This window comes from Mus caroli, unplaced genomic scaffold (assembly GCF_978045245.1).
Source record: "Mus caroli unplaced genomic scaffold, Mus_caroli_1 scaffold_15, whole genome shotgun sequence".
In the NCBI taxonomy this organism is placed as follows: Eukaryota; Metazoa; Chordata; class Mammalia; order Rodentia; family Muridae; genus Mus; species Mus caroli.
Window position 1 is genome coordinate 5,065,847 of NW_028227270.1, and position 17,545 is coordinate 5,083,391.

General features: G+C 44.7%; 1 protein-coding gene across 2 annotated transcripts; it reads left to right on the forward strand.

The window, feature by feature from the left end:
* The first annotated feature begins 5,967 nt into the window (after positions 1-5,967).
* On the forward strand, positions 5,968-17,207 carry Isl1 (ISL LIM homeobox 1). Of its 2 annotated transcripts, none has more exons than XM_021180792.2 (6): positions 5,968-6,209; positions 7,131-7,320; positions 10,127-10,386; positions 12,256-12,542; positions 13,777-13,944; positions 15,919-17,207. In XM_021180792.2, the coding sequence occupies exons 1-6, from the start codon at positions 6,182-6,184 to the stop codon at positions 16,033-16,035; spliced, it is 1,050 nt and encodes a 349-aa protein (XP_021036451.1). In that variant the 5' UTR covers positions 5,968-6,181; the 3' UTR covers positions 16,036-17,207. The 2 variants fall into 2 exon arrangements, with proteins under 2 accessions (XP_021036451.1, XP_085687438.1); XM_085831312.1 differs by having other exon boundaries at positions 13,846-13,944.
* The last annotated feature ends 338 nt before the right edge of the window (positions 17,208-17,545 follow it).

Genomic DNA, 17,545 nt, shown 5'->3' on the forward strand with positions numbered 1-17,545 from the left:
CATCCATTCCCACTTCTTGGCCCTGGCATTCCCCTGTACTAGGGCATATAAAGTTTGCAATACCAAGGGGACTCTCTTCCCAGTGATGGCTGACTAGGCCATCTTCTGCTACATATATTGCTAGAGACATGAGCTCTGGGGGGTACTGATTAGTTCATATTGTTGTTCCACCTATAGGGTTGCAGACCCCTTCAGCTCTTGGGTACTTTCTCTAGCTAATAAAACTCATCGCTTTGAGATTTCACACAGAAAAGGATATGTCCTGCCCCGTACTTGATGAATATGAACAGGGTACTTTCTCTAGGTCCTATATTGTACCCTGTTCATATTTATCAAGTACAGGACAGGACATATCCTTCTTTCTGTGTGAAATCTCGAAGCGATGAGTTTTATTAGTGTGGATCTGGAGGCATAGATTCTCAACAAGAGCTGCTTCACCCTTTTATTAACCTTCATGGGGGGGCGCAACACACACCAAACTTAAAAAATTGTTTCAACGATCTCTTTCCTCAAAATGATTTCAGATTTTACTAGGGAATGAAGATCTTTTTCTTGCCCCAAAACTCCTTCAGGCGCCCAGAATCTGCTGATAGTGCACCCATGACTCCCTGCCCCCTTTATAAAAATAAATAAAAAAGCACCCACATTCGGGAACCTCAGCTATGCCACCGGCCACAATATGCTTTAGCCGACAGACAGCTTAATTCAAAGGACCAAGCAGTAACTCTTGACATCACCTTGGCAGCCAACCCGAAAACCCCAGCCCTAGGAGGCCGTCTTGCCCACACTGATACAGAAACTTAAGGGAAGGTTGCCTTTACTCAACCCTGGTAGTTTCCCAGCTTGACAACTCCCTCTCCGGCTCAGGCTGGTAATTTTCGACTCCTCCCCCACCTCTTTGACCTCTGAGGTATCCCACCCCACCCCCCCTCCCCCGCTCCTTCTCGCTGTAAACCTCCCGAGGCTAAGGTAAAACAACTCAGAGACTCTAAATTCAGAGCTGAGGCGTAGACAGACTGCAGAAGAGGAAAAATGTTCCGGGCTTTCTGAAAGGACCATCAGCTGGATTTGATGAATTCCGTCAGCTATATGAGGCTTCTATGCTCCTGGGTTCTCCGAGATCTGGGCGGCAAGGTGGGTGCAACTTGCAAGCTTTGGAGCAGATCTAGTAGACTACAACCCAACCACGGAGCCCACAGCTCCTTTGCCACGTAGGCTCGCTCCATCAACTTAGAGGAAGGCTACACTTAGGGCAAGTTTTGTCAAAGGTAGGGTTCTGGGCCAACTTGAGCCAAGCCTCTTAGTACATCAATGATCTCTGGTTCCTAGGCAGGACTCAGTTAAATTTTGTCTTGATCTTTCAATAGTTACAGAGGGGAAGCGGGGGATTTCCTTTGAAAAGGGTTGTTCCCCGATTAAGAGAAAGCAGTAAATACCTCCAGACGCATGGTTTGTAAAGGAGGTGGCAAATCTCTGTCCTCACTTGACCCAGCTCCTCACAACAATCAGCTTCGAATCCTCAGTCTCAGGACTGACCTGAGGTTTGCGGCTTCGTCGCTGCCGGGAATGTGCAATTCTATCCCGGCTGAGAGCCGAGCAGCAGACCGCACAAGATCACTGCCTTTGGAGCCGGCCGGCAAAGAATCCGGGGAACTGAACGCTGATGACAGAAACAACCACCTGAACTCAGAAATGCAGGCTCGGAGCCTCTGCCGGGAGACAAAAGTTCTGGCTAATTCACTCGGATTGTTTTAGTAATTGGCACTCAACACAACTATATTCTCAGTAGGAGTCCTAGGCGATAAGATGGGAATCACAGTGAAGGTTTGTTATTGTTAACAGCTACCTTTATTACCGTTGTTGCTTCTTTTTCTTAGCAAAATATTAAAAAGGGACGAATAAACGGGTAATAATTTCCGACATGATCTCTCTGTGGGGATCTCTCTCTCTCTCTCTCTCTCTCTCTCTCTCTCTCTCTCTCTCTCTCTCTCTCCCTCCCTCCCTGTGAAATCAGAGAAGTCTCTCCCCAGATCCCCAACAAGCCACAGGCAACTGGAAGAGAAATAAATTAGCTCTAAGCATCTCCATCCAGCTCCCCATGGAACATAAGTGCTAATCCTGACTCCCTTTAAGAGCATGTTGTTTTGTCTGATCTTTGGACATGATTAAAGATGCCAATGGTTCATAGAGCCTTATTCTGCAGGATCAGAGGCTGTTCAGAAAAAAAGTAGGAAAGAGTACACATGCATTCTTTGTCCTCTTCAGAGCTGAATGAACACCTCCGGTGTTTCATTCCGACCCCTAAATTATGTGTTTATGAAGGTGAGGGGAATACTCCTTTGTTACACTTTTCCATCTGAATAGATTGCTCATTAAAAGTGGAAGCCTAGTTGTTCTACTAGTTCAAACCAAATTCTGGTTCCTGGGAGTAAATAAGTGAACATAGTCACTGCTTAAGGGGAAAAAAATGACCAAAGAAAGCCTCCCTTTTTTGCTCAATATTATTTATGTGGAAAAGCATAGCTTTTCTCATTATACAGATTTTTCAGAGAAACACTTAGGATTCTCTTTTGTCTGCCAGACATTAGAGAATAAGTAAGTTCTGAGTATGAATTTACTTTCCAATGGTAGCTAAAACATATTACAATTTCTATTTTTTTTTTTTTTTGGAAAATGGTGTGATTTCATGATGTTCAGGGATCTGTGTCTGACTTTAAATATAACGTGGAATGTTTCAGTCTTAATTAAACAGAAAGAAGCAGCAGGAGCAGATAAACAGAACCATCTTAAATGGACCAGCAGGGAGCTCAGGAGGAACAAACATGCTCCAGGAACTGTGCTCCAAGTCATGTAGGCAAATACTACAGACTCAAGAGAAACTTACTAAGTAATCTTAGCATGTATCTCTATTGTACAAAGACACTGGAATCATATATAGGTGAGGGAGGATGAAGAAACAGTGTATGCATTTCATTCATTACTTCATTTTCAAAATGAAGGAGCTCAAACTACAGATTCGCACCCCTGCTGTTTTGAAGGACATATATTTGACCTAGCAGCATTCAAAGGTCAGGAGAAGTCCAATTTTGATAGGAGAGTGTCTAATCCCTCATTGAACACAAGAGGTCGCCCCTGTAATCAAATGCTCAGGGGGGGAAAATATTGCTAATCACTTTTATGTAATCAGTTTTATGTATTCTATAAAAAACACTGACAGCTTTCCAGATATGCTTGATGTGTTAAATACACACAGAGCAATCAACTCGGGTAGGAGGAAAAACCTGTGGTCCTATGAGAATCTCTAGGTAAGGGGAAACACTGTGGCCAGCAGCAGGAACTTCGATTTCTATGCAAATTGTATAATCACAAACACACAGATCTTCAGAGCACTTTCATCACGGGATCCTACTATTACCGAGTTCCCTCCAGCTTCTTCTAATGAGTGGAGTAGCTTTTGCATGGATCCTGGCTTTTATTGTCTAAGAACCAGGGGAATGAATGCCTGTTTACAATAGTGCCCTGAACTAAAAAAAGGAAAATGTGTCGGGGAATGCTGTGGAAGAACTGCTCACATTGGAAGTTTGTTCCCAAACTGTATGCTAGATTTTCTACTTGGAAGTGCTATGACCAACGACCCTTTGTAATAATGTGTTGTTTGAATTAAAACATTACTAATTGTTTTGGTGAACGCCTTGTATAATGTTTGGAAGGGTGAAGAGTGAGCGTCCTTCGTGGGTCTCAAGTCACTAGACTCTGATGCTTCTTTTAGATGCCACATTATAAACATAGCATGAAGAAATAAAATTGGTTCAGATCCCCTATTTATCTTTGGTGTTGTTTGTTGTTGTTTTTGAACTATAGTCAACCCGGCTGTATAGAAGGATAGCATGCCCTTGTACGAAGGGAAAGGGTAGCATGCCCTTGTACGCAGGGAACTGCTTCTCTGGGGCAAAAGCAGCTTGACAAAAGATTCCACACATAGGATGTCAGAGAGCAGAAACCGGGTTTGAAAGGAAACAACACAACTGGTAAAGTTAACCCAAGTCTACCGCAACTTTCCATCCTGCTCTCGGACTTCAAAATAATTTATAATTAAACAAACAAACAAACAAACAAACAAAACAAAAAGGGAAGCGATTCCCATCTGCCTTCTCAAAGAAAACAAAGCAAAACAAGACAAAATGGATTTCTTGGTAAATCTTCTACAGGGAAAGGGGGGAAACCCACTCCTGCTTCTTAACCTCTTTTCTCTCTGTGCATACTCTGAAAAGTCACAGGCTTGCTAACTCTGCCACTGAGGCCTAGGTGGGGTTCACAGGGTTTATCATGGTTTAGATCTGGTGGACGAAACACAAAAAGGAGTTCCCTAACCTCCGGCTCTTCGGCTCTTCTAAGAGGAAAACAAAACAAACCAAACAAAAAAACAAGCTGAACCCTTCTTCGATTCTGTTTGTAGTCTCTCTCTCTCTCTCTCTCTCTCTCTCTCTCTCTCTCTCTCTCTCTCTCTCTCCCTCTCACATCACACACACACACACACACACACACACACACACACACACACACACGAAAGTCCCTCTAGATAAGAAATGATTGGTGTAGAAGCTCCGGTAGAAGTGTGGGAATTCTGTGTGTCCCCTAATAACTGCCTCTGAAAGACTGTAGATTTGGAGGAATCAGGAAAGAAATTATTGGCAAAAGTTACCGGTGAGATGCAGCCAACATCTCCAGATGGCTTCCCCAGAGGAAACAAATTAGAAAGCTAACCTCAGTGGAGGGGAGTAGGCGCCCAGTCTCCTTTTGCAACAGACCCTCCCTGCTCACGCCTTCATACTAAAAGATTTAAAAGTCTCTAGAGAATATTGTAAAGTTGCGCTTATAATTACCAAGCCGTTTAAGGGCCGAGTGCACCTTTGCTTTTAAAAAGAGTGGACAACAGATCCATAGAGAGACATGGACACCCCCGCCCCACCCCCGTAAACTTTAGGGTACTGCGCTCTGTCTCTACATTAGAACACTTTCATGCTAGACTTAAAATTGAACAGGAGACCTCACGGGTCGGGAGGAAAGGAACCAACCTCGGAGTTAATTCGTTTTACCTTTTCGTTTGACCTTTGCGTTTCCAACCCGATTGTCCGCTAGTGAGACAAACTCCCTTTTCCTCCCACCCCAAGTCTTTGGAGAGCTCAGATTGGGGAGTGACAGGGTCAACACGGTAGCAAGAAAAAAAAAAAAAAGAAAGAAAAAGAAAGAAAGAAAGAAAAAAGAACACACAAAAAAAAAAAACACAAAAACGAAGTCATAAAAAAAAAAAATTTCCTTTGGGTCTAACCGTCCCACTCCGGGTTTGTCCCCTAACGCGCAGCGCGCTGCTAGCTCTAGGAGATGCGCCCTTCCTGCAGGCAGCGAAGTTAGCCAGCCCTGGGCTGTGCGCGCCAGCACGGGAACCAGTGAAGGAAAGCGGCCCGTTCCAAGTGCCCCCCTTTTCCTGGAGCCCGGTAGGGACCCGCTTCACAGGAAGAACCTACCCACCAGCTACTCGCCACGGGCGGCAGAAAAGGGAGCCCCGAGCTCAGCTCAGCCCGAGGTCCGCGGGGAGCCGGGGAGCCCGCGGCGCTGGAACCCCAGGACACGACGCGGCGCGTCCGGGAAGGCGCGGGGGAGGGGGCGGTGGACAAGGAGACGGCGGCCGGGGACCGGGGCCACCCGGCGCCCAGGGAGCGCTGTGGCCTCGGGAGGCTTAATCCTCTCCTGCGGGCTCGCAGAGCGGCCAGTGGCGCGCGGAGGCGCCGGGGCTGAAATATGATAATCAGAACAGCTGCGCCGCGCGCCCCGCAGCCAATGGGCGCGGCGCTCGCCTGACGTCCCCGCGCGCTGCGTCAGACCAATGGCGATGGAGCTGAGTTGGAGCTGAGAAGTTTGAGTAAGAGATAAGGAAGAGAGGTGCCCCGAGCCGTGCGAGTCCGCTGCTGCTGCTGCGCCTCCGCTCCGCCAACTCCGCCGGCTTAAATCGGACTCCCAGATCTGCGAGAGCGCGGAGCTGCCGGGCAGCGGTTTCCCCCAGTCTTGGCAACCCCGGGGGCCACTATTTGCCACCTAGCCACAGCACCAGCATCCTCTCTGTGGGCTATTCACCAATTGTCCAACCACCATTTCACTGTGGACATTACTCCCTCTTACAGATATGGGAGACATGGGCGATCCACCAAAAAGTAAGAAGCGGTTTAACCTTGTGGGGCTTGGTGTGCTGTTGTGGTGTGGGGGGTCTCTCTCAGGCACCGATGACAGGGCTCTTTGGATTTGTAGTCACTGTCTGGAGAGATAGAAGAAAAGGTGGTCCTTTTGTTGTTGTTGTTGCTGCTGCTGCTGCTGTTTGTGAGTGAGTGTGTGTGTGTGTGTGTGTGTGTGTGTATGTTTCTTCTTGTCACGCTTGCAGCTTGCATGTTTGGTGTGAATTCCGATCTTTTGGAAACTGATCACATCTTGTGTTTGAACGCTGTGTGCCCTCCCAAACTCTAGCCGCCTGCCCGGTGCTTAGCGGTGATTTCCTCCTCCGGAATCCGGAGCTCTTGGAGAAGTTATTATGTAGCAAAGGTCTGCCTGCACGAACCATACCGGCAGATATGAATTAGCATTAGACTTGCAAAAGAGAGCGAGTGACAACTGTATTGATGTCTACTCTTCTAACAATATCCATTCCCGTGTGCTATTGAAGAACGTGCTTCACGGAAAATATAGACATCCCAGCGTTGCTTTAACGCTTCTAGTCAAAACCTTTTCTTTGACATGACTTATCCATAATCTTGCCTAATGATTATAGCAAAGAGGGAGGAGGGAGAAAACACAAAATGAGCGGGTTTGATTGCGTGCTAAGCTTACAATGTAGACTATTCAAATCTGCGTTTTACATATATTCCACCTCCCTTTTTAAAAAAGCGAGTCAAGGTTTTGATGGCACACTCCAATTACCATCCCAAAGTGCAATACTCTTTAAGGGAAGAAGAAGAAAAAAAAAAAAAAAGGAAAGAAAAAAATTCTTCCAGAATACACCCTATAAGAGAACGACACTAAAAGTGTGTTTATCTCTGTAGGAAGTAAACGGTTAGTCAATCATGCATTTATTTTCATTTCAGAAAAACGTCTGATTTCCCTGTGTGTTGGTTGCGGCAATCAAATTCACGACCAGTATATTCTGAGGGTTTCTCCGGATTTGGAGTGGCATGCAGCATGTTTGAAATGTGCGGAGTGTAATCAGTATTTGGACGAAAGCTGTACGTGCTTTGTTAGGGATGGGAAAACCTACTGTAAAAGAGATTATATCAGGTATGCCATTTTTACAGGGTTATTTTCTGAGATTTCTTGGCTCTCCTTGTTTATTATTTGATGTGCCTTTGTTTTGTTTTGTTGTTTTTAGGGGGAGGGAGAACGTTTACTTTAGAGTGCCCAGTGTACAAAAAAAAATGTTTTTAAAATTAAACTGTTGTTCATTTCATATCTTTGGGGGGTGGGGTGTCGCTGTGTTTCATAAATTTGTGTTGATAAGGTTTGTTAATGATTCTTTGAATTTTTCATACAAAAGATTATTTCCCTCTTTAAACTTCCCTAAGGACAACAACAAAATTAAGGCAAATAAGTTTAGGGTTTCAAACTTTAAAAATTCTATTTTCACTGTATAGTGTATCATCTTATTTATTTTTCTCTTGTTTTATCAATGACTTACATTATTTTGGGGGCTCCAAATAAACAGACATAAGTTTCACCAAAGGATCTTTGAAGAACAAGTACAAACATTGCTCCCTTTACTTTTGGGGTGAGTCTTCCTTGGTAGAAAATTTTAAAACCAAAATAAAATATTCCTTAACCCCCCCCCCAAAAAAAAACACCGGAAATTTAATCTTTTAAAATATTAACCCTTTGGTGATATCTAACTGCCTTTTCTTTCTTATCTTATCTGGGCTGATGAATTAGACAGAGCAGATCAAATTGCCCATCATCTGTCTGTGAACAATTGGTATATTTAGGTAATTGATCAGCTTCCTTTCTCACATTAAAATCTAGTAACTGATAAAATGAGGGAATCAGCTGACGGACAAGACCAAAACCACGGAGGAGGAACTGAGCTGGCTTTTGTTGCACTTTTTTCTTTTCTAATTTCAAGTTTCTTTGACCTACCAGTTTATATCAGAAACTTGACTTTCTACCTTAGAAAGCCTGGTAGAATTTCTAAAGGAAAATGTGTTTGTTCTAATACAGAACAAGATACTGTTCCCCTTCACTGTTAGGCTGCCGATTGCAGAAATGTAGCTGATTTTAAATTTCAGAGGTGGCCACTGGCAAGTGATTGGCTTTTCCTAAGCTATAGAAGGCTTTGGAGCTTCAGAACTTTCATTAAAGTTTAGTTAAGATTTAAAATACGGCCCCACCAGTTTTTCTCCTGCTGGAATAATCCCGTTTTGTTTTGCTTTAAAATATCATAGATTGGAGGGTATATTCGTGATAGATGAAATTAAACAATATACTAGGGAGGGTTTGCTTGTTTGTTTGGTTGGTTTGGTTTTAATGACTTGAAGAGAATGGGAGGAAGTGGGATACAGGAAAGGGGAGGGATTTCGTCAATGGTTTGGGAACCCCGGTAAAGTAAGTCTTCCTTCTATAAAATGGATGATCTTGCATTGGAGAGGCAGAAGGTAGAGAAAAAGAAAATCCGAGTCTATCTTCCAACCTCTGAGAAACAAGCCCTTTTCATCGTTTACTTGGCTGGTGTGTGCTCTCAGGATACTGGAGAGGGAGAACCCACTTTGAAACTCCAAAAGCATCTTTATGCCTCCGAAGATACTGTTTCCCTCCCTTGTACACAGAGTGGCTTCATTCGGGATCTGTCAATTTGCAGATGGAGTCACCTAGTTACTTTTCGTTTTCTCTTCTCTTCTCTTCTCTTCCTCCTAGGAGTATGTGTGTGTGTGTGTGTGTGTGTGTGTGTGTGTGTGTGTGTGTGTGTGTGTGTAACACCCATGCACAACCCTTTTGGAGGATCTATAGTTGTAAAAGCAGGGCAGAGTGACCATTTTTATTTTAAGATCTCTCATTGGGGAAGCAACATGCCACCTCCTTTGTGTGGATCTTGTCCTATCTTTTTTTCACTCTCTATGTAGAAATTATTGATAGCTATTGAGGGAACCAGGCAATGAAGCAGTGGGTGGACTATAAGGACTATAAGGACTGAGTGGTGGTAAGGAAAGGCTAACAGGGGAGGAAGCTTTTAGCAGTGCGGGTTGGTTTTGTTGTTTTTTTGCCCATTTGTCTTGCTAGCCTTGTCCCCCAGGCAAACTGAAGTAGAGGTACATGCTTTAGGAACCGGGGCAAAGACTGGTTGGAGGAACAGAAGCTGGGCTTTAAAATAAAAGAGAAAGAATGGAGAAGGAACTTCCCATTAACAAGAGACCCGTGGAAAATCTTTAGTTGGATAAATACTGGAAGGCCTTTGCTGGAGGGGATATGGAAACTCTCTAGTGCTTCATCTTGTTATTCCGTTCTGGGATTTTGTGTGTTCGCAGATGGAGTGGGGTGACTGACCCTCAGTCCCCTTCCCCACCTTTGTTGTTGTTGATGGTGATGATGGTGGTGGTGATGGTGGTGGTGGTGGTGGTAGTGTGCTTTTTCGGAAATACTTTTAGTAGCAGAAATTGAGGGATAGAGAATGGAAAGCATAGGGCTACTGGCCACTAATGTCCCCTGAATCCCTCCCTGCAAGTATTTACAAGAATAATCCTGAGATTGGTACCAGAGGCTGGTTCGAGGTTTAGAATCCATCAATAAATTTTCCTTGGTTTGGGCTGAGTGCCTGAACTAAGAGGTACAAACTTAGACAGACACAGAGGTTCACCATAAAGGTTCCCCTTGTTAAAGGGGAGGTTAAGGAAGAAGGAGGGAGAGGAAGAGAAGGGGGAGGAGGGAGGAAGGGGGTGGGGTTGTTTCTACATTCTGCCCAACTTTGCTATTGCTATTTTTTTTTCCAGGCAGGTCAGGTTTATGGCCCGGGTCTCTGGCCATCTTGGGACAGAACCTGCCTGAAATCACCCTATTTTGTGTGTGTGTGCTTTTCTTCCCACGCCGGGGCCGGTCCATTCAGGTTGTACGGGATCAAATGCGCCAAGTGCAGCATAGGCTTCAGCAAGAACGACTTCGTGATGCGCGCCCGCTCTAAGGTGTACCACATCGAGTGTTTCCGCTGTGTAGCCTGCAGCCGACAGCTCATCCCGGGAGACGAATTCGCCCTGCGGGAGGATGGGCTTTTCTGCCGTGCAGACCACGATGTGGTGGAGAGAGCCAGCCTGGGAGCTGGAGACCCTCTCAGTCCCTTGCATCCAGCGCGGCCTCTGCAAATGGCAGGTACTCCTCCACCCAGAGGCTGAGAAAAGGCAGGCGGGGCTAAATCATAACCTTTCTTTCCTGCAACCTAGGGGTCACACGCTGGTGCAGAAAGTGGCCTGCAGTAAACCACACGTGCTCTTTGCCTTTCTAGCAAATTTCCTTACACTCGTCGTCTGCCTTGACGGCACAACCACACATCTAAATGTCTGTCTATATACAAGTACACAGCATACCCCGCTTGTGCACACATGTATACACAAGCCCAAACTGTACTGTCAGCTTTACTTTGGCCTCTAACCCATAGCTTACTGAAAATGGGCTTCAGCTCTCTGCCAGGTTTTCTCCTAGCTGCCGCCTAATTAAAGGGGTGGAGCCCTAGGTCTTGAGGAGTTTCCTCCCCAGCCCTGCGAGGGAAGCTTAAGCAGCCCCAAGGCATTTAGCTTCCCACGTCTTTTTTCCTCTCTCTCTCTCTCTCTCTCTCTCTCTCTCTCTCTCTCTCTCTCTCTCTCTCTCTCCCTCCCTCCCTCCCTCCTCCTCGAGATTTACTTTCCAATCCAAAAGCTTTTTAAAATTTATTTTTATGCCTTTGTCAAAAAAACAAAACAAAACAAAACAAACAACCCCCCCCCATGTCCCTAAAAGATACAGTGTCAGTAACTGCAGGCACTGCACAGGACTGTAACTTAAAACTGTCAACAGCCTAATCTGCAGTAATTGCCTTTTAAAAAGGAGCCTGCCTCTTTAAGCCATTCATTCTACGTGATTTGGTGAGAATTTCATCTCCAAGCCTGTAGCTGCAGCTCTAAATTGACCCCATAGGTGTTTGGCCTGACCCCAGGGGGTCGTGGAAGGTGTGGGATTTGTACCGTGGAGATCAGAGGACCAGTTGCCCATAAAGGAAAGTGGAAACATAAAGGTTGGCTAAAACCAAGACCAGGCAGACAGCAGAACAGTGTTTCCTACCTGCCTTCCAGTCAGAAGCAGGTCTCCATCCCTCCATCCCCGGTTAGTATTAAGTCATCAGATCCTACTAAATACCAGAGGTGAGAAAATGACAGCTTTTCCCCAACCCCCAACTCACCTCTTCTAGCTGCTCTGCAATTCTTCCCTGAGTGATGTCTAACTAGCAGACAAGGGGTAAAGCCAAGGGTGAGAAACGGCCAGAAGAGGCAGAAATCTTGGGAGGGAAGGGAAGGACACAGTCTCCAGTCCTCATTCATCTCAAGCTCAGACACTTCAACAGAGTTTCAGTTTTCCTTTGCTTGGGGTCAGCGGGTCTCAGGAACATCCCACATTGTTGATTTAGTACTAAGAAAGACAGGGGGACCATTCGGGTAGTTGGAATCCAGCATTTCTTTAGCTTCTAAATATGACTGTCCCCTGGAACTGAAGTTCAAGGCTTTCCGGCATAATTATCTGACTTTTGGTCGCAGACTTCCCAGCCCTGTCCTGTCTCTAGCTGTCACTGGGGTGTTCTGCGTTTTATTTTCAGGTACCCCCTATGACTTTTATCCAGATGGGAAAGGCAAGCCTGGAGGTGGGGGTGTAATCTGGGACCTTCTTCTGGTTATGAGGGAAGGGGAGGAGTGAGAGACTTACTGTTGAAAAAAAAATGTCTCTGGTGCGGGTGGAGAAACCAGCCCGAGACAGACTTCTTTTGGCTAATTGTATAGTGAATGAGGAGGGCTGCATCTCTTCTCTCCCCCATTACTCTCTGCATTGTCGTCTATTGACTAAAGAGCTAAGGAGCAAGAGATCTTCTTCCTCCTCACCCCTACCCTCTGCTGTTTCCGCGAGGTGTGCTGAGCTAGGGCTAGATAGGGAATGGAGTGGGCTGATGGTGGCGGGAGTGGCCTTGCATGCTCACCGAGACCCTTTGCCCCGTAGCCGAACCCATCTCCGCTAGGCAGCCAGCTCTGCGGCCGCACGTCCACAAGCAGCCGGAGAAGACCACCCGAGTGCGGACTGTGCTCAACGAGAAGCAGCTGCACACCTTGCGGACCTGCTATGCCGCCAACCCTCGGCCAGATGCGCTCATGAAGGAGCAACTAGTGGAGATGACGGGCCTCAGTCCCCGAGTCATCCGAGTGTGGTTTCAAAACAAGCGGTGCAAGGACAAGAAACGCAGCATCATGATGAAGCAGCTCCAGCAGCAGCAACCCAACGACAAAACTGTGAGTAGCCCCGAAGCTAAGCAAGGAAGGGATGCTAGGAGACCTTGGAAGACCGGGCTAGCGGGGCTTCCCTGTGAACTGATGGATTGGTTCTCTGTGGAGCACCAGCAGGAGCCCAAACAAGGAGGACCTCTCACTAAACCTAAACCCAGGTGTATAGTGTGTACTCTCTACAAAAAAGGCTGAGATTTGGCTGGTTAGAAACTGCAGACTTTTGAGTGGTGCCCATTCTCCCCCATCCATTGCTGATTCCAAAAGGGGTCTTGGTCTTCAACATCAATGGGCACCCTGGAACCTAAAGGACCTAGTGGCTCCCTCCCTCCCAGAGCAGATGGTGTGAGGTCTCGAACTCAGGTTCTGCAAGCTTTGGCACCATTAGTGTTGCCCCGTTGTGAAGGACAACATCTTAGAGTGCTGCTGATTTAGAACATGATTCAATATACTTTCCATCTATCCAGCATTCTGGTCTCACCCCAACTCTTGGCAAGACTTGCCACTGTTTTTGCCTTTGGGAGATCCCTTCAAGGTGCCCAGCAGACAATCCCCTCTTCCAAGCTTCCTTCCAGCCTTTGGTATCATTATGTTAGGCAACAACACACTCCCCTTCCTCCCCCTCCCCCACCTCTTGCTTAAGTTAAGGTAAAGGGTTTTTTTTTTTCCTCCTCTCCTTTTTTTTTTTTTAAACTACTTCAGCCCTATTTTTAAATGTCATTATAAAAAAAACAAACAAACAAAAAACGTTGTCATTAAACTTGGCGGGCAGACCAAGACTGAGTAAGGGTACTTTCTAAGTTAGAGCATAATAGCACGGAAGTAGCCAGACGCAGAAACCTTGGGGCTGGGGTGGGGCAAGTATGGTTCTGGAAGGAAGAGTGCTTGGGGGCGGGGGACCCTGGCTGGACCTCAGTTTTCTACTTCTGGAAGACTGTGGCCTCTTAACGCAGATGGGAGGTGTTGGGGTAGGGCATAAGCTGTGAAGGTGAAGCAGGAGATGATAGTTGCAGCAGAATTGTTTTAATAAGATCTCAACCAGTCTAATAATCCACTGCACAGAAGTAGAAAAACAAAACTGAACTCAAACTAATATCCATAGGTACAGCAGATTAACTGAGTCAATACTGGGCAACTGTGTAGATAAGATAAATACTTGGGTATATTTACTTAGCACATGCAGACCAGGAAGGGAGGGAGTTTGCTCATTAACATGTTGGGATGGGGGGGACATTATTCACAGAATATCCAGGGGATGACAGGAACTCCCATGGTGGCTGCTAGTCCGGAGAGACATGACGGTGGTTTACAGGCTAACCCAGTAGAGGTGCAAAGTTACCAGCCGCCCTGGAAAGTACTGAGTGACTTCGCCTTGCAAAGTGACATAGATCAGCCTGCTTTTCAGCAACTGGTAAGTGTCGGGCTCCCAAATGGGAGAGGACTGGATCCCCAACTGAAAAGGAGACTCAGTTTTAACTGTTAAGCATTGAAAGGTCCCCTGGGGTGAGGGAGGGTACCAGGGTTAGAGAGAAAGCAGGATGTGGTGGTGAAGAGGAGGGAGGCAGATGGAAGGAAAGGAGATCTCTTGTGAATCTTTGTTTAAAACTGAGATGCCACAATTTAACTATGTAGCATAAGTGTGCAGTGTGATCTTCCTACAAAGGAGGCATTTCTTGTGGGTTGAGCTTCTCAGTGCCTAAGTAGTTCTGTGTACAGAGGTACAAACAGTGGCAATGTCACATATTTTAGGCTGTTCTAAATTACAAGGACTTCAGAGACCACCTTGGCATTTGGATCAGCAATCAGTAAGTTTATTTCTTTACCTGTATCTAGTGACTGATTCAAGGAAAAGTGACTGTGGTGCACCCCCAGTGTAATACCCAGTTAGAATGTTGTTGTGCATAAGCAGCAGGGAGTTGTCTGAACACAGTTCTCTTCTATGTCAACAACAAGAATAGTTATTTAAATAGTTTGGTTGATATTTATTGTTGTTATGTTTCGTTCAAAGCGCATATTGACCTAAAGCATAGGATTTTAAAAATATTTTTAAACAAATGAGTTCAGATATGACACGATTACATTCAGTGTGGCATGTATGCCAAAAGGAACATGAGCATTGTCAGTGACAATGTATATTTAACTTGTGAAAACCTGTCTTAGCACTAAAGTGTCTAACACATTCATCCATAGCAGAGAATTAACTCATTTTGCCTATAAAAGGTTAAGATAAACAAAAATTTAAAGATAGATCCCTTTTGATGTGGTGCATATGCTTAAGGTTTTTTCTTCTTCCTTAAAGTATGATCAGCCCCATAGATACTGTTTTATTAAACTCGAAGCTGTGTCCTAAAAACACCCCTTTCTTTAGAAGCACAGTTAATGCATCAGTTGAGAATAGGTCCCCCCCCATCCTATCCTGTGCCCTAAGGGTATTTGCTTTTTGTCAACAGTTATAAGGGTGATTGGCCAGAGGCAAGTGGTTAAAAGGGCTTGGTACCAGGCGCTCTCTCTCTCTCTCTCTCTCTCTCTCTCTCTCTCTCTCTGTGTGTGTGTGTGTGTGTGTATGTGTGAAAATGGGCCAATCTAGTGAGCAGGCAAATTTGAGAAGTCCCCTGACCTCTCAAGGAGAAGGTTTAATAGATAGTAGATAAGGGATTCTGGAGCCAAAGAGAAAGTTTTACCTTAAATAAAATAAATTGTCCCTAGGAAGCATTCTGTAGGTAAAATTTGAATAATAGAAAAGGAGGTGAGGGGAGGCTTGGTAGAGTGTCAGGTGAGAACAGTGAAGTGGAACCCGAGGAAGGGGTAGGAGGGTATGGTTATGGGGGGGGGGTGACAGTTTACGTCACACCGAATTTATAATGAGATGATGAATGTGCAGGTCTCCTTGTAGAAAGGGGAGGAGGGGTCAGGCAATGAGAGCACACTGTGAATCCACTAAAGAGTTAAGCATTGTTCCTCAGGAGCCTGCCTTCAATTTCTGGCCTAGAGAACTTTCCTACTCCCCGGGCTCCGAGTAGGCAGCAGGATAATTTTATTTCAAGCCTTAGAGGGAGAGTTTTTTTTTTGTGTTTTTTTTTTTTTTTTTTTTACAGTGGGAAACACATTTGCTCTTAAATAATTTAATAGGACACAATGTTGGGAATTCAGCTTGGGTTAAAAGAGAGCTCTTTAGGAAGTTGGAGAAATGGAGAGCATTTCTTTGCGAGTGCTTCTCCTGGGCTTCCTTTAAAGCCTGTTCAAATTCTATGACAGGCATAGGTATCTTTGTTGGTATACCAGTTCTACTTACAGGAACTTATAGGCGTAGACACAATGTAATACTTTTGTATAGCTCCGGACACTACTGAAGCCCCTTTTGCTGACTTCTCAACCTTCCATACAGGTCAATTTTTCAGAAGGAGGACCAGGCTCTAATTCTACTGGCAGTGAAGTAGCATCGATGTCCTCTCAGCTCCCAGATACACCCAACAGCATGGTAGCCAGTCCTATTGAGGCGTGAGGAACGTTCATTCAGATGTTTTGTTTGGTTTGGTTTGGTTTTTTTTTTCCCCTGTTGGAGAAAGTGGGAAATGACGTTGAACTCCGAAATAAAAAGTATTTAACGACCCAGTCAATGGAAACTGAATCAAGAAACGAACGCTCCAGGAAGCGCATGAAGTCTGTTCTAATGACAAGGTGATATGGTAGCAACACTGTGAAGACAATCATGGGATTTTACTAGAATAAAAACAAACAAACAAACAAAACCCTAAGCCCAACATATGCTATTCAATGACCTTAGGAGTACTAAAAAAAGAAAAAGAAAAAAAAAAGAGAGAGAGACGTTTTTAAAACGTAGAGGATTTATATTCAAGGATCTCAAAAAATGCGCGTTTTCATTTCACTGCACATCTAGAGGAAGAGCAGAAACAGAGAATTTCCTAGTCCATACTATTCTGAATGGTGCTGTTTCTATAATGGTCATTGCCTTGCCAAACAGGAGCTCCAGCACAGAGCGGAAGAAACCGGCCTCAGTGACTTGAAAGTGTCCTTTCAGGAAGGCGGAGCTGCGTTGGTTTGCAATGTTTTTAGTTGACTTTGACAAGGGGTTACGTGAAATTCTGGGTCTCTTGAGCATGCCCTGTAGCTGGTTTCTCTTTTACGTTTGCCTCTCCTCCCATCCTTTTCTTTCCTTTTCTTTATTTCTCTTTACAATTTTTTTGAGATCCATCCTCTATCAAGAAGTCTGAAGCGACTTTAAAGGTTTTTAAATTTGTATTTAAAAACCAACTTATAAAGCATTGCAACAAGGTTACCTCTATTTTGCCACAAACTTCTCGGGATTGTGTTTGACTCCTGTCTGTCCAAGAACTTTTCCCCCAAAGATGTGTATAGTTATTGGTTAAAATGACTGTTTTCGCTCTTTCTGGAAATAAAGAGGAAAAAGGAAACTTTTTTGTTTGCTCTTGCATTGCAAAAATTATAAAGTAATTTATTATTTATTGTCAGGAGACTTGCCACTTTTCATGTCATTTGACTTTTTTTTTTTGTTTGCTGAAGTAAAAAAAAAGATAAAGGTTGTACCGTGGTCTTTGAATTATATGTCTAATTTTATGTGTTTTGTCTTTTTTTTTCTTTAAATATTATGTGAAATCAAAGCGCCATATGTAGAATTATATCTTCAGGACTATTTCACTAATAAACGTTTGGCATAGATAATTAAATAAACGCAATGATTCAGGGTCCCTCTTTTATATGTTTATTAGCAAACCTTTGGCATGTTTGAAATGAAGGATTTGCTTGCGAATTGGGCTAAAATGACATACAGTAGACTAGGTGGGATATTGTGTTGCAAGTAGTTCAGGTCGGGTTTGCAAGTTTCGATTTCAATAGAAGTCTTTTCGCTCTCGGCTGTGATAATGTTACGGGTTTTTTGAAAAGGAGATGCTGTTTTCTCTTCTGCCCCTATCCTTTCCCTCCCCCTGTCTTTTCCCTCCACCCCCACCCCGACATCTATCCCAAAAGGAAGA

Coding starts and splice junctions, on each gene's coding strand:
- Isl1 (XM_021180792.2), top strand. CDS start 6,182: ATGGGAGACATGGGCGATCCACCAAAAA. Junction 6,210..7,130: donor CATGGGCGATCCACCAAAAA/GTAAGAAGCGGT, acceptor TTTTCATTTCAG/AAAAACGTCTGATTTCCCTG. Junction 13,945..15,918: donor AGCCTGCTTTTCAGCAACTG/GTAAGTGTCGGG, acceptor CCTTCCATACAG/GTCAATTTTTCAGAAGGAGG.